Here is a 23,323-nt window from a genome sequence, read left to right as displayed (position 1 = left end):
ACACTGGGGCACCCATAAACCCAGGGGGGGGGGGGGCTCCACGCTCAAGCGTGGGGGGTAAACACAGACACAAACACTGTACCTTAGATGTTGAGAAGGGCAGGACCCCCCTGACGGGTCGCTCTGAGTCATTGTCGATAGGAACTGGTGTAGGGTCCATGCTAGGGGCACAGTTGAGCAGGCTAAACTTCTGTGTTTACGTTTTGTAAGTGAGCAGCTGCTTGCTTGTCGGGAAGAGGGGGCCAGACAGTCTGCAGGCCGAGCTTATATAACCTCGGCCCGTTGCGCGCGCAACTTGGGCGGTTAAAGTCAGCTTCCAGACATACGTTTTCTCTTCCTCAGAAAACCCACCGTTTTGGGAAAAAAAAGTGTTCTTTTTTTTTTCAATTTTATATATACAGTGGTACCTCGGAATGCGATTGTCCCTGTATGCGAGGTTTTCGGAAGGCGAGCAGTATTTACTCCAAAAATTTGTCTCAGAAGGCGAGGGTTACTTCGGGACGCGAGTTTGTTGATACGCGTACAGGCCGACCTAGCGCGTGGTGGTTCGGCGATCGTCACCCCTCCGCCCCTCAGTTTACCATTGTCTCGCGCTCAGTGACTACCCCCACATCAATTCTTCTCGCGGATTTTCAGTGTTTTGTTGGATTTTTGGTGATTTGTCTATAAAATTTATTATATATCTCACCATGGGTCCCAAGAAAGCCAGTGGTAAGGATAAAGGCCAGAAAGCTCATGTGAGGATGACAATAGAGGAGAAACAAGAGATCATTCGGAAGCATGAGAACGGTACACGTGTTGTTGAACTTTGTAGGCAGTACAACAAAGCCACATCAACAATATGCACTATACTTAAGAAGAAAAATAAGATTATGGGTGCTAAAGTGGCAAAAGGAGTAAGAACATTAACGGCACAAAGACCACAAATACTTGAAGAAGTGGAAAAGTTGTTATTAATTTGGATACACGACAAGGAGTTGAGGGGTGATAGTGTTTCGGAGGCCATTATTTGTGAGAAAGCCAGGGTGTTGCACGAAGACCTTCTAAGGAATACCCCTGCAACGAGTGATGCAGATAAGAAAGAGTTTAAGGCAAGCAGGGGCTGGTTTGAAAAATTTAGAAAGAGAAGTGGTATCCATAGTGTTACAAGGCATGGGGTTATGTGATGTGATTATGGAAGGGGACTCCCCTTCCAAACAGTAACTCCTCTCCTCCTCCCCCCTCCTCACCATCTTCCATACGCCTACAGCACTCGACAGCAAGGTAAGTAATAACTGGAACACAGTTTTGTAGGTTTATTTAGATGAATTAGGTAAATTAGGTATAAAAATTTAGTTTGATGTGGGGTTTTTGGGGTAGTCAGGAACGGATTAATTCATTTCCCTTTATTTCTTATGGGGAAATTAACTTCGGAATGCGAGTTTTCGGAAGGCGAGGCGTCTCCAGGAACGGATTAAACTCTTATTCTGAGGTATGCCTGTATATATATATATAAGACGATTTTCATGAAACTTATACAATTGACTGCACATAAGGCTATCTGTAAGGGTGCCAATTTTGGAGAAAACTGGTTGATGTCAACCTCAGCCACAGATGGCAGCACCTTAGACTTTATTATTTTCTTATATATTTAAAATGTTTTAAAATAACATAAATGTTTGAATAACTTTTTTATTTTTTATTCAATTTACATGAAACTTACACCTTATATGTAAAGTATATGTCTCTAAACCCCCAACTTATCGTTTTTTCCTAAGTTCATTTATTGATTTTATAATAGCAATAAACATGACATATTTGCATAATTTTTTTGGGCAAACTTTGAATATTTGTATTAGGAAAACTAAAGATGTTTTGGAAACTCCATAAGTTACGAACCTTTATTGTATGCTAATGTGTCAGAAAAGTGTCATAGAATGATTGTACATGTATCTGAAAGGTGTGTTTTTTATTCACACTTGAAAATGTGTAAAAAAAATTGAAAAAACAAAAACAAAAATATATCTTCCTTTCTATTTACGCTGCAGTACTGAAACTTGGAACATTTGCAGCCCTTTTCATATACAACTAGTCAAAAAATATTGGTTGACATTGAACAACTTTTCCAAAACCGAGAAAATGCCCCCTAAATTTATCTCCCATTCGGTATCCAGTGTCTGGCCTCCTATTTCCTCCACCTAGTTTCATAATCTTACATTTACTTGGGTTGAACTTTAGTAGCCATGTTGGACCATTCTTTCAGTTAACTAGGTCATCTTGTAGCCTTATACTATCTTCTTCTGTCTTAATCCTCCTCATAATTTTTGCATCATCAGCAAACATTGAGAGGAACGAATCTTTTCCCTCTGTATAAATTACATCAGCTTTTGCTTGTCTTCCATGGTATCTAAGGCTTTATATACAATGACGATAACTACATTTATGATCTCTATTTTGATTATCAGCACTTCCACCAAATCGTTTGTGGTGTTTAGCAGCTCAGTACAGATGAATGTGTCTGATGTACCGGCTAACCCCTCCCTGTGTTTCCTGTCACATCTGAAAAGATTGTACTCTGAGATCCATATTTCACCATCATGGTAGTCCTTTGTGTGGGTTACCGCTAGGGCTGCAAAAACTGCATTTGCCTCATGTAGGAGGTTATCTATAAAATGAACTTTATAATATTTGCGTGTCTTTACACCCCTGGATGTTGGCAAATAAAACTGATGTTATCGTGTTTGTGGAAGTGCTGGATACTTTGTGTTAATATCTGAGGCTTTGGTAGGGAGGTCACTGTGTTTGTGTCCTCTCTAGCATTTGGACAAGTTGGTGCTACTCTACCATTGACAATAGGGGCGCCACAGGGCAGCATCTTGGGGCCTCTCCTATTTCTTATATAAATCAATGATTTGCCAAATGTTTCTAACATTCTTAAACCTATACTATTTGCAGGCGATACTACCTTCGTCTATTCTGACCCCAACCCCCACACACTAAATAATATTGTCAACAGTGAACTAAAAAAAATCCATGCGTAGATGTCAAAAACAAACTTACACTAAACATAGAAAAGACCTACTACATTTTATTTGGTAGTAAATCATAAAATCAGATTCAACTTCAGAAAGACAATGTTAACATTACCAATAAAAATGAGGGGAAGTTCCTTGGCCTATACATAGACCAGAGACTGAACTTCAGCACCCACAATCAACACACAGACAAAAAAGTATAAAAAACGATTGGTATACTTAATAAAATCAGATATTATGTTCCCTACTCTGCTCTCGTCTCAATATACTCCGCACTAATCTATCTCTATCTTACATATGTTATCTTTGCGTGGGATTCTACCACTGCAAATTACCTCAAGCCTATCAGAACTATAACAAACTGTCTTCAGACAACACACAGCCCCTCTGTTTTAGTCCCTTAACATACTAAACATACACCCACTCCACACATTCTCATGTGCTATCTACATATACAAAACCTTGTTCTTAAATGCTAAACTTGAACTAAAATATTTCCTTGATAGGTGTAATAAACCCATGAGCACCACACCAGAAATAAATATATCTTTGATATCCCATCAGACTAAATCTGTGTAAACACTCCATGCAAATAAAAGCACCCAGTCTTTGGAACTCACTTTCTGATGAATTAAACAATTGTCCAACTTATGCCCTGTTCACAAGAAAAGAAAAAAGTACCTAATTTTATCCTCATAATTGTGTTTCAAATTCACACTGTATCTTGTACTACTCACTTCCCCAATATTAGTACCATACTTAAGACATATATTCTTATCAGTGTAATCACCTCTGTCAACTTATGTTGTAGTTATTTGTTAATATAAAACCTTGCTACAATGTACCTTGTCATCATACCTGATATGTTAGATTAAGGACCTGCCCGAAACGCTTTGCGAAACGCTTATTATTATTATTATTATTATTATTATTATACAAGTGTAAGTATATTAAAACCAAAATTTCGGACGAAGAACCCAAGGTGTGGTGTCACATCTCTAGGGTCGAAGAACAGGAAGTAGTGTCACCCAGCAAGCAGCAGGGTCCAACAAGCAGCAAGTAGCAGGGTTCATTATATCTTGTACTTCACTTAAGAACTAGGTAACTTGAGGTTTCCTGGGAGCTAGCTGAAAAATAAAATGATTTAAATTAAACCTCCTAGACTAAAGACACATACACATACACACACACACACACACACACACACACACACACACACACACACACACACACTTCAGTTCAGTTCAGTTCAGGAGAGGACATTATGGTGACCTTAGAAATTTTTTTAGTGAGTATAATTGGACAGACTTGATGCTAGGCAAGAAAGTGAATGAGATGTATGTCAAGTTTTGTGAAATATATGATAAAGGCACAAAAAAATTTATACCAAAACAGAGATGCAGAACTAGGAAACAGGATTGGTTCAATAGAAATTGCGAGAGGGCTAGAGACCAAAAGACACAAAAATGGAATCAATACAGGAAGAGGCCGAACCCCCAAATATACCAGCGATACAAAGATGCGAGAAACAACTACACGGCAATGAGAAGAGAGGCAGAAAGAAATTTTGAAAAAGGGATTGCAGACAAATGTAAAACAGAACCAGGTCTATTCTATAAATTCATAAACAACAAATTGCAGGTAAAGGATAATATTCAGAGATTGAAAATGGGAAATAGATTCACGGAAAATGAAAAGGAAATGTGTGAAACACTAAACGAAAAGTTCCAAAGTGTGTTTGTACAAAATGAAATCTTTAGGGAACCAGATACAATAAGAATTCCAGAGAACAACATAGAGCACATAGAGGTGTCTAGAGACGAAGTGGAAAAAATGCTCAAGGAGCTCGGTAAGAACAAAGCAGCTGGCCCAGATGGCGTTTCACCATGGGTTCTGAGAGAATGTGCATCTGAGCTCAGCATTCCACTTCACCTGATCTTTCAGGCATCCCTGTGTACAGGAATCGTAGCAGACGTGTGGAACATAGGCTAACATAGTTCCAATCTACAAAAGTGGCAGCAGGGAAGACCCCCTCAATTATAGACCTGTATCATTGACAAGTGTAATAGTGAAAGTATTGGAAAAACTAATCAAAACTAAATGGGTAGAACACCTAGAGAGAAATGATATAATATCAGACAGACAGTATGGTTTTCGATCTGGAAGATCCTGTGTATCGAATTTACTCAGTTTCTATGATCGAGCCACAGAGATATTACAGGAAAGAGATGGTTGGGTTGACTGCATCTATCTGGACCTAAAAAAGGCTTTCGACAGAGTTCCACATAAGAGGTTGTTCTGGAAACTGGAAAATATTGGAGGGGTGACAGGTAAGCTTCTATCATGGATGAAAAATTTTTTGACTGACAGAAAAATGAGGGCAGTAATCAGAGGCAATGTATCGGAATGGAGAAATGTCACAAGTGGAGTACCACAGGGTTCATTTCTTGCACCAGTGATGTTTATTGTGTACACAAATGATCTACCAGTTGGTATACAGAATTATATGAACATGTTTGCTGATGATGCTAAGATAATAGGAAGGATAAGAAATTTAGATGATTGTCATGCCCTTCAAGAAGACCTGGACAAAATAAGTATGTGGAGCACCACTTGGCAAATGGAATTTAATGTTAATAAATGTCATGTTATGGAATGTGGAATAGGAGAACATAGACCCCACACAACCTATATATTATGTGAGAAATCTTTAAAGAATTCTGATAAAGAAAGAGATCTAGGGGTGGTTCTAGATAGAAAACTATCACCTGAGGACCACATAAAGAATATTGTGCAAGGAGCCTATGCTATGCTTTCTAACTTCAGAATTGCATTTAATTACATGGATGGCGATATACTAAAGAAATTGTTCATGACTTTTGTTAGGCCAAAGCTAAAATATGCAGCTGTTGTGTGGTGCCCATATCTTAAGAAGCACATCAACAAACTGGAAAAGGTGCAAAGACATGCTACTAAGTGGCTCCCAGAACTGAAGGGTATGAGCTACGAGGAGAGGTTAGAAGCATTAAACATGCCAAAACTAGAAGACAGAAGAAAAAGAGGTGATATGATCACTACATACAAAGTAGTAGCAGGAATTGATAAGTTGACCAGACCACACACTAGAAATTGAAGGGACGACGACGTTTCGGTCCGTCCTGGACCATTCTCAAGTCGATTGTGATGAGGACAGGTAGGGACAGTCATTAAATAGGCAAGAGAGAGCTGAGGAGGAAAGTCAGGTGCAGAGGGTATTCCTGCAGTATTCCTGCAGAGGGATATGACAAGGGAAGAGAGAAAGCAGGCAGCAGACGTGAGGAAGGAGCACAGGGAGAGAGAAAGGATTCAGGGAGCCACAACCCCGATCCCTACAATCCCAGAGAGGAGTGGGGAACCCTCCTCAAACAGTGCACTAGGCACAGGGAGTGCGGCACCACCCCCACATTCTACCCAACAGACACCCTACCTGCCCCAACCCCTGTCAGCTCCCCACTAAGTACCCACCTAAGGCACCAAACCCCCACCCACCCCCCTCCTCCCACTCCCCCCGCCCCCCAGGACCTCCCTTCTCCCCCATCCCCCAAGCCCTCCCTTCTCCCACATGCCCTCCCGTCTCTCCCACCCACAAACTCTGTTTTCCCCCGCCCCCCCCTAAGCCCCCCTCTCTCCCCCACCCCACCTAAGCCTTCCCCTCTCCACCACTCCCCAAAACCCTCCCCTCTTCCTCACCCACCTCAGCCTTCACCTTCTCCCCCATCCCCCCAAACCACCTCCTCTCACCCCCCCTCAACCCTCCCCCTCTCACCTCCCCCAACCCTCCCCCTCTCACCTCCCCCCCCCCTCCACCTCTCACCCCCCCCTTACCCTCCCCTCTCACCCCCCCCTTACCCTCCCCCCCCCCCCAAGCCCTTCCTCCTCCACCAGTCTCCCTGCACCAGACTCTCCCAGCTCCTGCTGACCCCAGACCTCACAGGTCCCCCCCCCCCCCAGAGGAGAAGCAGAAGAGAATCAGTTTCAGGGTAATGTACTCGAACATAGATGGGATCACAAACAAGGCATGTGAACTAAGGGAAAGAGCACAAGAAGTGAACCCAGATGTAATCGGACTCACTGAAACAAAACTCTTTGGAATCATAACTGAATGCCGTGTTTCCCCAGGAGTACACAGTAATAAGGAAAGAGAGGGAAGGTAGGGGAGGAGGCAGAGTGGCCCTACTCATGAGAAAGGAATGGAGTTTTAAGGAGATGGCTATCCCAGGCTGTGAGGGTTTCAGAGACTATATAGCAGGCACCATGACAATGGGAGGACCAAGGATAGTAGTAGCAGTAATATATAACCCTCCACCAAATGACAGAAGACCCGGTCAAGAGTACGAAAACAACAACATGGCAGTTAACACTATAATTGAGAGGGCAGCCTCTGCTGCCTGTAGAAATAGATCCCACCTGCTCATCATAGGGGACTTCAATCACGGAAGGATTGATTGGGAGAACAAGGAACCACATGGAGGCGAGGATACGTGGAGAGCCAAACTACTGGAGGTGGTGACTAGAAACTTCTTAACCCAGCATGTCAGTGAACCCACAAGGATGAGAGGAAATGACGAACCAGCGAGACTCGACCTGGTCTTCACCCTGAACGACTCTGACATAAGAGAAATCGGTTTTGAGGCCCCAGTAGGAATGAGCGACCACAGTGTATTGGTGTTTGAGTACCTGATTGAAGAAGGGTTATTGAACTCGAGGAGGGATACCGAAACCAAAAGGTTAGCATACCGAAAGGGAAACTATGAGGAGACAAGAAAATTACTAAAAGATATAGCATGGGAAACAGAGCTCAGGGAAAAGACGGCCCAAGATATGATGGACTACATCACGCAAAAGTGCAAGGACGCAGCAAACAAGTTTGTCCCAGCCCAAAAGGAAAACAGTGAAATGAAGATGAGAAACCCATGGTTTAATCAGAGATGTAGGCTACCTAAGCAGCAAAGTAAAAGGGCATGGAGAAACTATAGGAATAACAGGACACTGGAGAGCAGAGAAAGATACCAGAATGCCAGGAATGAATATGTCAGGATGAGAAGAGAGGCAGAAAGACAATACGAAAACGACATCGCAAGCAAGGCAAAGACTCAGCCTAAATTGCTGCATAGCCACATCAGGAGAAAAACAACAGTAAAGGAACAGGTTATGAAATTAAGGATAGGGGCAGAAGGATTCACTACAAACGACAAAGAAGTGTGTGAGGAACTGAATAGGAAATTCCAAGAGGTCTTCACCTTAGAGCAAGGAGAAATCCCAGAGATAAGAGAGGGAATAGCTAACCAGGAACCACTGGAAGAGTTTGAGATTACCAGTGGGGAAGTAAAGAAGTGTTTACTAAAGTTGGATGTGACAAAGGCTATACGCCCAGATGGAATCTCCCTTTGGATACTAAAGGAAGGAGCAGAAGAACTGTGCCTACCACTCTCCATAGTGTATAACAAATCTTTGGCAACAGGGGAACTGCCAGAAATTTGGAAAGCAGCTATACAAGAAAGGGGATAGACAGGAGGCACTGAATTACAGGCCAGTGTACCTAACCTGCATACCATGCAAGCTGATGGAGAAGATTGTGCGAAGAAAGCTAGTGGAGCACCTGGAGTGAAAGAACTTTGTAACGCAGCACCAACATGGATTTAGGGATGGTAGGTCCTGCCTCACAGGGTTACTTGAATTCTACGACCAGGCAAGAAAGAGAAGGGTGGGCAGACTGCATATTTTTGGATTGTCAGAAAGCCTTTGATACAGTGCCACACAAGAGGCTAGTGAAAAAGCTGGAGTGAAAGGGAAGGTACTCCGTTAGATACAGGAGTACCTAAGCAACAGGAGACAACGAGTCAGTGTGAGGGGTGAGGTCTCAGATTGGCGAGACGTTACGAGTGGAGTCTCGCAAGGGTCAGTCCTTGGACCTATACTGTTTCTGATATATGTGAATGATCTTCCAGAGGGTATAGAATCGTTTCTCTCAATGTTTGCCGATGATGCAAAAATTATGAGGAGGATTGAAACTGAGGACGATAGTATGAGGCTACAAGATGACCTAGACAGACTGAGTGAATGGTCCAACAAATGGCTGTTGAAGTTCAACCCGAGTAAATGCAAAGTAATGAAACTAGGCAGTGGAAACAGGCCAGACACAGGATACAGAATAGGAGATGAAGTACTTAATGAAACGGACAGAGAGAAAGATCTAGGAGTTGATATCACACCAAACCTGTCTCCTGAAGCCCACATAAAAAGAATAACGTCTGCGGCATATGCGAGGCTGGCTAACATCAGAACAGCGTTCAGGAACCTGTGTAAGGAATCGTTCAGATCCTTGTATACCACATATGTAAGACCAATCCTGGAGTATGCGGCCCCAGCATGGAGCCCGTATCTTGCCAAGCACAAGACGAAGCTGGAAAAAGTCCAAAGGTATGCCACTAGACTAGTCCCAGAACTAAGAGGCATGAGTTACGAGGAAAGGCTGCGGGAAATGCACCTTACGACACTGGAAGACAGAAGAGTAAGGGGAGACATGATCACAACCTACAAAATCCTCACAGGAATCGACCGGGTAAACAAGGATAAACTATTCAACACTGGTGGGACGCGAACAAGGGGACACAGGTGGAAACTGAGTACCCACATGAGCCACAGAGACGTTAGAAGGAACTTTTTAAGTGTCAGAGTAGTTAACGGATGGAATGCATTAGGCAGTGATGTGGTGGAGGCTGACTCCATACGCAGTTTCAAATGTAGATATGATAGAGCCCAATAGGCTCAGGAACCTGTACACCAGTTGATTGACAGTTGAGAGGCGGGACCAAAGAGTCAAAGCTCAACCCCCGCAAGCACAAATATGTGAGTACACACACACACACACACACACACACACACACACACACAGGGAGCAGGAGACCAGATACAAGGTATCATTTGGGAGATGAAATACTTCAAGAGTCAGAGAGAGAGAGAAAGACCTGGGGGTTGATATCACGCCAGACCTGTCCCCTGAAGCTCATATCAAAAGGATAACATCAGCGTCATATGCCAGGTTGGCTAACATAAGAACGGTCTTTAGAAACTTGTGTAAGGAATCCTTCAGAACTTTGTATACCACATATGTCAGACCAATCCTGGAGTATGCGGCTCCAACATGGAGTCCCTATCTAGTCAAGCATAAGACTAAACTGGAAAAGGTTCAAAGGTTTGCTACCAGACTAGTACCCGAACTGAGGGGTATGAGCTATGAGGAGAGACTACGGGAATTAAACCTCACGTCACTGGGAGACAGAGGAGTTAGTGGGGACATGATCACCACATATAAGATTCTCAGAGGAATTGATAGGGTAGATATAGACAGGCTATTTAGCACAAGGAACTCACGCACTAGGGGACACAGGAGAAAATTGAATGCCCAAATGTGCCATAGAGACCTTAGAAAGAATTTTTTCAGTGTCAAAGTAGTAAACAAATGGAATGCGTTAGGAAGTGATGTGGTAGAGGCTGACTTGCACAGCTTCAAGTGTAGATAGAGCCCAGTAGGCTCAGGAACCTGTACATTAGTTGATTGACAGTTGAGAGGCGGGACCACAGAGCCAGAGCTCAACCCCCGCAAGCAGAATTAGGTACAATTAGGTGAGTATACACACACACAGACACACACACACACACATCTGCGGCATATGCGAGGCTGGCTAACATCAGAACAGCCTTCAGAAACCGGTGTAAAGAATCATTCAGAACCGTGTATACGACATATTGTAAGGCCAATCCTGGAGCATGCGGCCCCAGCATGGAGTCCGTACCTTGTTAAGCACGAGACGAAGCTGGAAAAAGTTCAGAGGTATGCCACTAGGCTAGTCCCAGAACTAAGAGGCATGAGTTACGAGGAAAGGCTGCGTGAACTGCACCTCGCGTCACTGGAAAACAGGAGAGCTCGGGAAGACATGGTCACCACATACAAAATTCTCAGGGAAATTGACAGGATAGATAAGGATGGATTATTTAACACGGGTGGTACACGCACAAGGGAACACAGGTGGAAGCTGAGTACCCAAATGAGCCACAGAGACATTAGAAAGAACTTTTACAATGTCAGAGTAGGTAGTAAATGAATTGCTCTAGGAAGTGATGTGGTGGAGGCTGACTCCATACACAGTTTCAAGTGTAGATATGATAGAGCTTGAGAAGCTCAGGAATCTGTTCATCAGTAGATTGACTGTTGAGATGCGGGACCAAAAAGCCAGAGCTCAACCCCCGCAAGCACAACATACTCACTGAAAGAATAGAAGGTGAGGATAATACAAGAAGGGAGAACGATAATCATTAAGACTGCCTGAGATAACAACAGTAGACACCAAGACGGCCTGCCCTTGGAGAGAGCACCAGTGTGCAGCTCCTGAGAGAGTGACGCCCTCGAGACACCGACAGAGATTGTGTACAAATGTACACGCTGGGATCATGACCAAACTACATATCAGAAGATGGAGAAATGACAACTGGGCCATCCTGGACCATTATCAAGTCCTATGTGAGGGAGAGAAGAACTGGTTTGTTAAAGAATGAATCACATATATTTTAATTAACTGGCGGGAAGTAGGCTTGGCCTGGTTGTATGAAGTAGCAGGGTGCTACTGGGGGACATCCAGCTGGAGAGTGATTAATGATTCTGCATGAAGCAGTAGTATATAGTATGAATGATTCTGCTTTGCTTGTACTGTCGTTTCTTTTCCCCTCTCCATGAAATAATGATGAATACACTATATTACAAGAATGTTAGAAAAAATCCAAATTAAATTTTTTTTAGTAGTACAAAATATACACATATACCTAAGTAAGCAGGCAGTGTCTTGTGTTCCCTCTATTGTTACTCCTACTATACTGTTGCTTACTTTTAACTCAGGGTACTTCACAGGAACACCAAACATGTAACGCTTCAGTGTTTGGGCTACGTTCATCCTAGCATTGTAGTCTTGGGCTTCCCTCCTATTGCCACCGTAGTCTTTGCCTGCATGGGATGCCTTCCAAATGTAGCCATAATCTTGTGCAGCAGAGGTCCTCTCCTTGTAGCCAATGCCTTTGTTGGCATCGGCTACTCTCCAGGCGGCGAAGTCTGTCTTCAGCCTGTGGCGGCCAGAGGCCATCGTGGTCATCGCTAGCAACACAGTCACTACAGCCAGCCAACCCTTCATGATGCTGACGTGATCCCTCGACCCTCGCCTGTCCTGTCACCTGCTCCAGTAGGAAGAGAGGGATGGAGGCCTGCTCTAGCATGGGTTGGTGGAGGCGTGCAACAGCAGAGAGGAGGTGTTGTAGCCAATTCCAGCAAGGGGGTGGTAGAGTCCCGCTCCTGCAGGGAGGGGACAGGGGTAAGCCTGCTCCAGCAACAGCTGCTGATAGAGACTACACTAGATGTGTTCGTTCCAGCAGGCGGAGGTGGTAGAGAAGTGTAATTGTAGTTCCAGTTGTAGTGAAGTGAAATGCTCCAGCAGGCTGTAGTGGTGACGACTACAGTGAAGTGCTCCAGCAGGCAGTAGTGGTGAAGACTACAGTGAAATGCCCCAGCAGGCTGTAGTGGTGACGACTACAGTGAAGTGCTCCAGCAGGCAGTAGTGGTGACGACTACAGTGAAGTGCTCCAGCAGGCAGTAGTGGTGAAGACTACAGTGAAGTGCTCCAGCAGGCAGTAGTGGTGAAGACTACAGTGAAGTGCTCCAGCAGGCAGTAGTGGTGAAGACTACAGTGAAATGCCCCAGCAGGCTGTAGTGGTGACGACTACAGTGAAATGCCCCAGCAGGCTGTAGTGGTGACGACTACAGTGAAATGCCCCAGCAGGCTGTAGTGGTGACGACTACAGTGAAGTGCTCCAGCAGGCAGTAGTGGTGACGACTACAGTGAAGTGCTCCAGCAGGCAGTAGTGGTGACGACTACAGTGAAGTGCTCCAGCAGGCAGTAGTGGTGACGACTACAGTGAAGTGCTCCACTTCGTGGGGGCTGGGTCCACCAGTGAAGGACATGTGTGCTCGGGAGGCAAGCAACGCCCCAGGCAGAGAACACTTCTCTACCAGAACTGACTAGTGTCCAGGTTGAGGAAGGAACTCTCGGTGGTTTTATCTTGGCCTTCGTTCATGCTCTGCCAGATAGTATCTTGCTGCTTTTAATGGATTTTCCTCTCTAGTTATGTGCTTTAATTGTTGAGTGCTTTGCCTGCTTTTAAATGCTTGCCAGAATGCGCACCCACTTATAAGGTGAAACTTTTTAACATTAGATGAGGTATGAGACATCTTCCCAGAACATTGCCAGCCTAGTGAAGCGTACTTGCCCGTTTCCCAAGTTCATCACAACTTGCATTGTAATCATTCATTTCATCACAATTCATAATTATCTTGTATATCACTTCTCTTGCGATATCCTGTAAATGCTTCTTCAAAATCGACGTAAATTCTTCATTTACTCAAATGAATGATTAATTTTAATCTAGCGGTGTACAAGCTGGCAGTCCGCATATATGCTTCACATCATTTTATGTTGAGAGTTTGGCAGGAGCAGTCAGCAGAGGCAGCGTCATGTATGTATCAGAGACTGGAAAGTCATTAACCAGTTCTAAATTCTCTCAATATTTTGGTGGATAAGACTGGTTCTTCCAGGTAATCTGTAACTCAAACTAGAGCGCACCTTGAGCACTCGTCTGTGCTCAAGCACAGACGAGTCGGGGGACTGTCTGCTTGTCCCCCGACACAATTTATTACTATTAAACTGTTTATACTGTGATATACGGTAAGGCAGTAGATCGGTGATATGTTACAAGTTCTGAAGGTCCGAGTCTGAGCCTCCTGTACTCCACAATGGAAATCAGCAAACTCATGTCTTAATTATTTGCACAATTATTGTTAAGTCTCTGACGATCAGGGCCTTCACTGCCAGACCTTAACGGTTAAGGTTAAGATCAGTGTTGGAGCCTACCCTGTGATAATGAGGCTGAGCTCAGCAGTGTTGGAGCCTACCTTGTGATAATGAGGCTGAGCTCAGCAGTGGAGCTAGTCGTGTAATCTGCTGGTTGTACTCGGCCTGGTTATACATGTGGGGGTTGAGCCACGGCTCTTGGGTCCCGTCTCTCAACACATAATAGACTGAGAAAATCGGAGCCGTGATGAGGATTCCTATGTGCTGGGTGTTCCCAGACGCACGCTCTAGTCTAGACGACTGCGTCACGACATGGTAAAAGACGTTCATAGGTTCGAATCCTCATCGCGGTTCCAGTGGACTTTTTCATTGATATATCACGATATTGTGACTTTTCTGTGTGCTTAACCGACTGGTGTATAGGTTCCAGAGTCTATTGTGTTCTGTCCTTGTCACGAGTCTGTGGCATTTGTTGTGGTAAAGTCTAGTTTAACTTACATTCTACTGTGCTCCTGGCCTGCCTTACTAACTTACAGGACACAACCGAGCAAGACCACCAGATGGGGTGGGTCAAGACCCGGCCCTCAGAGTCAAGACCCCGCCCGAAGGGTCAAGACCCGGCCCCCTAGGGTCCAGACCCGGCCCCCAGGGTCTCGAACCGGCCCCCAGGGTGAAGACCCGGCCTCCAGGGTGAAGACCCGGCCCCCAGGGTGAAGACCCGGGTCCCCAGGGTCAAGACCCGGCCCCCAGAGTCAAGACCCGGGCCCCCAGGGTCAAGACCTGGCTCCCAGGGTCAAGACCTGGCTCCCAGAGTCACAGTCCTCTCTGCCACAGTCTTCTCTGACACAGTCCTCTCTGCCACAGTCCTTCCTGACACAGTCTTCTCTGACACAGTCCTCTCTGACGCAGTCCTCTCTGACACAGTCCTATCTGGCACAGTCCTCTCTGACACAGTCCTCTCTGGCACAGTCCTCTCTTACACAGTCCTCTTTGACACAGTCCTCTCTGACACAGTCCTCTCTGGCACAGTCCTCTCTTACACAGTCCTCTTTGACACAGTCCTCTCTGGCACAGTCCTCTCTGACACAGTCCTCTCTTACACAGTCCTCTTTGACACAGTCCTCTCTTACACAGTCCTCTTTGACACAGTCCTCTCTGACACAGTCTCTCTGACTCAGTTCAGCAACAGATTGACTCTCCCTGCCCATGCTGCCCCATACTTGTCATAACTGCTCTTCCCTGGTAATCTTCTACAACCACCAAGCTCCTATATTGTTCTCACAAATATGATGTAACCTTCTGGCTGTCTGTTAATTAACTAATTTACTCACTAACATCTCTTAAAACTAGCCAGGAGCTTACATAGTATTAATCGTTTGCCCGTAACGCTGCGCGAAATAGTGGCTTTAGGCATAGCATGTTCTAGCTTTATTTAGAAATTCAACATTCTGTTTGTAATTCCTCTTGTATGTAGGTACTTTTACCGAAATAAACATTTATTTATTTATTTATTAATCAGTCATGAGTTGGCAGCATTCCGAGATCCCAACTGGCCCAGACTTAATGTGTACACCATCTGTTTGTAATATATCATGTTCCACTATCCAAGACCATCCTGGTCATAACAGTCATATCTACAATTTAAGGTGTATGTGGAGTATGTGTCCACTGCTTCACTTCTTAGCATGTTCCAACTGATCACAACTCTGCCATAACAAAATTTGTCTGGTGTCTCTGGCTTATTTAGGTATTTAGTTTCCATCTATGTTTCCTTGTTTGTGTACTACTGGTGCTAAATAATCTGTCTTTGTCTGCCCTGTCTATACCCCTGAGTATTTTGTATGTAGTAATTATGTCTTCCTTGTTTCTTGTCTCTTCTAATGGCATGAGGTTTAACGCCTGTAGTCTTTCCTTGTAGTTCATACTTCTCAGCTTCAAGACTAGTCTAGTGGCATACCCCAGGACTTTCTCTGGCTTCATTTTGGGTTTAATGAGATAAGGACTCAACGCTAGTTCTTCGTATTCCAGAATTGGCCTGATGAAAATGATAGTCAAGATTCTGAACGGCCCTTCAGATTTCTAAAAGCTGTTCATAGAATTGTTCTGTGAATTCTATCGACTTCACAGGGGCAAAATGTATTGTTAAAAGTAACGATTTTGTTGAACGAAACGTGATCGAGTCTGCTCTGATCAAACATTGTAACAACAGCCTTAATGTGAGCCCCGGTATGTACAAGTTGGATCCCTATTTAAGCCTCAATATAGCACGTCAAAACAATATAGCAATCATTTAACACGTATGGCACTTGGAGATATTAATAGGAGCTGCCTCGTATGGGCCAATAGGCCTTCTGCAGTTACCTTCTTTCTTATAATTCCTTTCCTCCACTTATTTTTGGTGGTCAGGTGATCCGCCCAGGCGGATATAAAGGTCTGATCAGCAATCTTATCTTCATTCTACTTTGCTCTGATGAAGGCGAATTAGCCGAAAACGCGTTAAGCATTTTCTATTTTTCATATGTGGTTATTCTGCATACTTGGATCAGTGTTTTTGTGATCATTGTTGCATATATATATATATATATATATATATATATATATATATATATATATATATATATATATATATATATATATATATATATATATATATATATTGGCTAATAAAAGAACACACACACACACACATACACACACACACACATATATATATATATATATATATATATATATATATATATATATATATATATATATATATATGTGTGTGTGTGTGTGTATCACGAAAATAAACACGTGATTAAAAATGTGACAGTGTCAGACCACGGAGGAAAATTGAAACAGGAATTTCCTTAAGTACTTTCGTATGTTAATTCATCTTCAGAAGGAGTGATTTTACAGGTCGGATATTGGACATAAATAGGCAGGAGAGAATGGTGGAGTGAGGTGAGGTACAATACGTGGACACTGCAGACGGCCTATTGGCCCATCCGATGCAGCAACCACACACAAGCCCAAACATGGATAATTATAGCATAAAATAGTAAATATTTACAATGAATTAGTGAGACAAATGTGTTCCAATGATCCTACTTAAATCGCCCTTTAATAATAGATCAATTAAAGGGCGATTTAAGTAGAATCACAAAGTCCCCGTGTAGTAAAGAGTCTGAGCTGAGCGGTGGAGCCTGCTGTGTGGTGGACGCGGTTATCATATTAGTAACCTTATCAAAAGGATCCACATACACAGTGCGCACTTTGCCAGGAACGTTCTAAATAAAAACAGGTTTTTATATTTTACATAATTAATTTGCACTCTCATCTGCGTAAGAAGAAAAATTTTGATATGACTTAATTTGATAATAATATTATATGACACTATCGACATCCGCACTATGAGAGTGTACGATAATTAAGTGTCAAAATGTTGAGCGGATATAACTTTAAGAGGACAAGACAGACACAGAAGGCGAGAGTCGAGGGATCACGTCAGCATCATGAAGGGTTGGCTGGCTGTAGTGACTGTGTTGCTAGCGATGACCACGATGGCCGCTGGCCGCCACAGGCTGAAGACAGACTTCGCCGCCTGGAGAGTAGCCGATGCCGGAAAAGGCTTTTTCTACAAGAAAGTAAACCCTCTAGTCCACAACTACAACAACATGGCACCTGCAGTGGACCAATATTACAACTTCAGAAATGGTGCTGTCGGTAGCCAGGACTACAACTACTGGGAGGAAAATACTGCCTATCAAAACAACGATGCTTTGAAAGACTTTGACTCACCCGTCAGGCGGGAGATGCATCCGATAATGGTAAATTATAAACAATTCATAACGAATATAACTGTTAAATGTAGACTCTCAGCTTTTGTCAACCATCAACCCATCAACCGCCCTTTGTCTCTCACATACCCAAACACCGCCCTCAGTCTCTCACATACCCAAACACCGCCCTCCGTCTCTCACATACCCTAACACCGCCCTCCGTCTCTCACATACCCAAACACCGCCCTTTGTCTCTCACATACCCAAACACCGCCCTTTGTCTCTCACATACCCAAACACAGCCCTCAGTCTCTCACATACCCAAACACCGCCCTCAGTCTCTCACATACCCAAACACCACCCTTTGTCTCTCACATACCCTAACACAGCCCTCAGTCTCTCACATACCCAAACACCGCCCTCCGTCTCTCACATACCCAAACACAGCCCTCAGTCTCTCACATACCCAAACACAGCCCTCAGTCTCTCACATACCCAAACACCGCCCTCAGTCTCTCACATACCCAAACACCGCCCTCCGTCTCTCACATACCCAAACACCGCCCTCCGTCTCTCACATACCCTAACACAGCCCTCAGTCTCTCACATACCCAAACACAGCCCTCAGTCTCTCACATACCCAAACACAGCCCTCAGTCTCTCACATACCCAAACACCGCCCTCCGTCTCTCACATACCCTAACACAGCCCTCAGTCTCTCACATACCCTGTGGGAGCCGGTCGGCCGAGTGGACAGCACGCTGGACTTGTGATCCTGTGGTCCTGGGTTCGATCCCAGGCGCCGGCGAGAAACAATGGGCAGAATTTCTTTCACCCTATGCCCCTGTTACCTAGCAGTAAATTAGGTACCTGGGTGTTAGTCAGCTGTCACGAGCTGCTTCCTGGGGGTGGAGGCCTGGTCGAGGACCGGGCCGCGGGGACACTAAAGCCCCGAAATCATCTCAAGATAACCTCAAGATACCCTAACACCGCCCTCAGTCTCTCACATACCCTAACACAGCCCTCAGTCTCTCACATACCCAAACACAGCCCTCAGTCTCTCACATGTATCTATTGCTACCCAATCTCCCAATCTTTATGTACCCAATCTGAACATCTTTATCATTGCGATCATTGCTGTCTTCTTATATGTACTGTCAATCTGCTGTATGGTGTCTATTAATCTTGTTTAAATTACCAATCAAACTGTCAATGTAATCAATCAGTGCTTTAATATACTTACTAATCTCTCTCATCTCATTTTTTTTTCTTGCAATGTATTTGTTATCATTTTATTAATTCTGATAGAATTTACCTACTTAAAATTATCTGTTAGATTAAGGACCTGCCCGAAACGCAGCGCGTACTAGTGGCTTTACAAGAGTGCAATTACTGTACCATGCTATGTATTCTCACAAACCCAATGTACCTTCTTGTATATAAATAAATAAATAAATAAATAAACATACCCAAACACCGCCCTCAGTCTCTCACATACCCAAACACCGCCCTCAGTCTTTCACATACCCAAACACCGCCCTCAGTCTCTCACATACCCAAACACCGCCCTCAGTCTTTCACATACCCAAACACAGCCCTCAGTCTCTCACATACCCTAACACAGCCCTCAGGCCGCATACTCCAGGATTGAAATTACATATGTTGTATACAAGATTCTGAAGAATTCCAGACACAGGTTTCTGAAAGCAGTTCTGATGTTAGCCAGTCTCGCATAGGCTCCTGAGGGTATTCTTTTGATGTGGAGCTTCAGGAGACAGGTTTGGCGTGATATCAACTCCTAGATCTTTCTCCCTGTCCGTTTCTTGAAGGACATCCTTTCCCATTCGGTATCCTGTGTCTGGCCTCCTATTTCCTCCTCCTAGTTTCATTACCTTAAATTTTCTTGGGTTGAACTTTAGTAGCCATTTGTTGGATCTTCAGTTTGTCTAGGTCATCTTGTAGCTTCATACTAAGTTCCTCTGTCTTGATCCTCCTCATAAGTTTTGAATCATCAGCAAACATTGAGAGGAACGAGTCTATTCCTTCTGGGAGATCATATACGTATATCAGAAACAGTATAGGTCCAAGGACTGATCCCTGTGGGACTCCACTGGGGACTTCTCGCCACTCCGAGACCTCACCCCTCACACTGACCGCTGTGTCCTGTTGCTTAGGTTCTCCCTTATCCAGTAGAGTACCTTCCCTTTCACTCCTGCCTGCATCTCCAGTTTGTGTACTAGTCTCTTCTAGATACTGTGTCAAAGGCTTTCTGGCAGTTTAGAAATATGCAGTCTGCCCAGCCCTCTCTCCCTCTTGCCTAATTTTTGTTGCCTGGTTATTGAACTCAATTAAACCTGTTAGGCATGATTTGCCATCTCTGAACCAATGCTGATGTTGTGTTACAAAGTTCTTTCGCTCAGATGTTCTGCTAGTTTTTTTCGCACAATCTTCTCCATCATCTTGCATGGAATGCAAGTTAGGGACACTGGCCTGTGGTTTAGATCCTCCTGCCTATCACCCTTCTTGTAAATTGGGACTACATTGGCCGTCTTCCAAAATTTTGCCAGTTCACCTGTTACCAGTGATTTGTTGTACACCATGGAGAGTGGCAGGCACAGAGCTTCTGCTCCTTCCTTTAGAATCCATGGTGAGATTCCATCCGGACCTATAGCCTTTGTCACATCCAAATCTTGCAGATGCTAACTCACCTCCCCACTAGTAATCACAAACTCCTCTAGTGGTGTCTGGTTTGATATTCCCTCTTTTATCTCTAGGAATTCTACTTGCTCTGAGGTGAAGACATCCTGGAATTTTTTATTGAGTTCCTCACACACTTCCTTGTCATTTGTAGTGAATCTTTCTGCCCCTGTCCTCAGTTACATTACTTTTTCCTTCACTATTGTTTTCCTCCTGATGTGGCTATGCAGCAGTTTGGGTTGAGTCTTTGCCTTGCTCGCTATGTCATTTTCATATTGCCTCTCTACCTCTCTTCTCACCCTGACGTATTCATTCCTGGCGCTCTGGAATCTTTCTCTGCTCTCTAATGTTCTGTTGTTTCTATAGTTTCTCCAAGCCCTTTTACTTAGTTTCTTTGCTAGCTTACATCTCTGATTAAACCAATCTCCGCGGTGTAGTGGTAAGACACTCGCCTGGCGTTCCGCGAGCACTTTGTGATTGGTTTGTATCCTGGCCGGGGAGGATTTACTGGGCGCAAATCCTTAACTGTAGCCTCTGTTTAACTCAACAGTAAAATGTGTACTTGGCTGTAAAAACGATTCTTCGTGGCAGGGACCAACACAACCGGACAAAAGAGTATGGTAGCCGAGGCTATCTCCATCCCCCTGCCGGCACTCGGTTGGTAATCTTGGGCATGGTATTTTATCAAATCACCTCATTCTTTGGGGCACACGTGAGGAACACAAATGCGAACAAGCCTGAATGGCTTGTTTCAAGCCATTCAAGCTTGAAATGAAATATAGAAATTCCAACCCTGAATTTCAGTTGCATATAGTCCTGGGGACCATTCAGGCTTATTCACATTTGTGTTCCTCACGTGTGCCCCAAAGAATGAGGTGATTTGATAAAATACAATGCCCAAGATTACCAACCGAGTGCTGGCGGGGGGGATGGAAATAGCCTCGGCTACCATCCTTTTTTATCCGGTCGAGTTGGTCGAGCGGTTAAGAGATCCTGTACGCCAGAAGTGTGCTCCTGACAGTATGGGTTCGAGTCACTTCTGGGGTGTGAGTTTTCAGTTGCATATAGTCCTGGGGGACCATTCAGGCTTGTTTGCATATACATATATATATATATATATATATATATATATATATATATATATATATATATATATATATATATATATATATATATAGTTCTATCAGGGCATTTTCTTCTGTAATGTTGTCAATGTTGGCTTGTTACATTGAATACTCACACCCTAGGGGAATGCCAGACCAGAGCTGTTTTAACTTCAGCATGTCTGCTGCTGCCTGGCTAACTGTTTTCGCAGCAGCCTTTCCTGCGGTGGGTGTTTTTGGCACTGGTGGGGAGGGGTACCTGGATGTCCTCTCTTGGAAAAGTATTTAAAGCCCTAATGACTGAAGAGGCTAGTGATTTTCCGTACAGGGACAGCTAGGCATATGTTACCAAACAGGAGGAGGTTGCGTCATCCTTGGATGGTTCCGGGAGAGTCATTAACCTTTTTCAAGAGGCTGGATAGTTTGGCTGCCGCTTGGGTGCGGCCAGTTTTGGGGATGTGCTGCATGGTTTCAACCAATGTCACTTTGATGGCTTCTAGTAGGTTCTCTGTCGAAATGAGGCTGTTGGAGGTGTTTTCCTTAACTGCTGGTGAAGGGCGTTGATTGATGTTTTTTTTGGGGGGGGCGCCACGGCCCGGACACTGGGTTCCGTTGTGGCAATGTTTACCCACATCACCGTTATGCTTGAGATACAACACCTATATATACTGATAAAATATATCATATTTACACTCATTTATATTTAAAAGTCCGAAATGTCATATGTGAGTGTATTTATTGATGGTTGTGCATGTGGTATGAACACGGGTACTAACTGGTGGCTACGCGTTTGGTATGAACACGGGTACTAACTATTGATCGACCTGCAGACAGACTGCCAGAATTGCCAGACTCGCTATCAATGCGCGAAAGCAGGCTGTTTGAAGAACAAAGGACGTTGACTCCCAGCTTGGCCCAGAGCAGCAACAGTATGGGGTCGCCCTTGGCCCAGAGCAACAACAGTATGGGGTCGCCCTTGGCCCAGAGCATCAACAGTATGGGGTCGCCCTTGGCCCAGAGCATCAACAGTATGGGGTCGCCCTTGGCCCAGAGCAACAACAGTATGGGGTCGCCCTTGGCCCAGAGCAACAACAGTATGGGGTCGCCCTTGGCCCAGAGCAACAACAGTATGGGGTCGCCCTTGGCCCAGAGCAGCAACAGTATGGGGTCGCCCTTGGCCCAGAGCAACAACAGTATGGGGTCGCCCTTGGCCCAGAGCATCAACAGTATGGGGTCGCCCTTGGCCCAGAGCATCAACAGTATGGGGTCGCCCTTGGCCCAGAGCAACAACAGTATGGGGTCGCCCTTGGCCCAGAGCAACAACAGTATGGGGTCGCCCTTGGCCCAGAGCAACAACAGTATGGGGTCGCCCTTGGCCCAGAGCAACAACAGTATGGGGTCGCCCTTGGCCCAGAGCATCAACAGTATGGGGGTCGCCCTTGGCCCAGAGCATCAACAGTATGGGGTCGCTCTTGGCCCAGAGCAACAACAGTGTTAGGATTAAGTACTACAGACGTTAAGTGTAGCATGTTTTGAGCAGATGCTCTTTTGTTTATGCTCTTGTTTATAACTTTGTAAATAGTAAGTTTTGTAACGTATACCTGGACGTCATTGTTGTTGTGGTTGAGAATAAACTATGTGTTTACGAAATTGTTTCTCTTTCGGCCTAAACATATATATCACATATATATAAAAAAAAAGTTTCAAAAACTGTTGGCATTCTTTCTAAGATCATATATTATGTAACCTCGCCTGCCCTGGTGACACTCTATTACTCTCTCATCTATCCTTATCTTAACTATGGTATTTGTGCT

At 44.4% G+C, this 23,323-nt stretch overlaps 1 protein-coding gene and 1 long non-coding RNA gene across 2 annotated transcripts; one reads left to right on the top strand and one right to left on the bottom strand.

The window, feature by feature from the left end:
- Positions 1-1,281: 1,281 nt before the first annotated feature.
- On the bottom strand, positions 1,282-13,128 carry LOC123775281 (uncharacterized). Its single transcript, XR_011224098.1, has 2 exons — positions 11,936-13,128; positions 1,282-4,141 (listed from the first exon to the last, which is right to left on the bottom strand). It is a non-coding gene; the product is annotated as an uncharacterized lncRNA (long non-coding RNA).
- Positions 13,129-17,409: 4,281 nt separating this feature from the next.
- On the top strand, positions 17,410-23,159 carry LOC123775280 (mineralocorticoid receptor). Its single transcript, XM_045770279.2, has 2 exons — positions 17,410-17,757; positions 22,340-23,159. The coding sequence occupies exon 2, from the start codon at positions 22,372-22,374 to the stop codon at positions 23,005-23,007; it is 636 nt and encodes a 211-aa protein (XP_045626235.1). The 5' UTR covers positions 17,410-17,757; positions 22,340-22,371; the 3' UTR covers positions 23,008-23,159.
- Positions 23,160-23,323: the final 164 nt, after the last annotated feature.

The sequence above is a fragment of the Procambarus clarkii genome, chromosome 70, assembly GCF_040958095.1.
Source record: "Procambarus clarkii isolate CNS0578487 chromosome 70, FALCON_Pclarkii_2.0, whole genome shotgun sequence".
Classification (NCBI taxonomy): Eukaryota; Metazoa; Arthropoda; class Malacostraca; order Decapoda; family Cambaridae; genus Procambarus; species Procambarus clarkii.
Note: the sequence above shows the minus strand (reverse complement) of the source record. Positions and strands in the feature narration are given on the sequence as shown.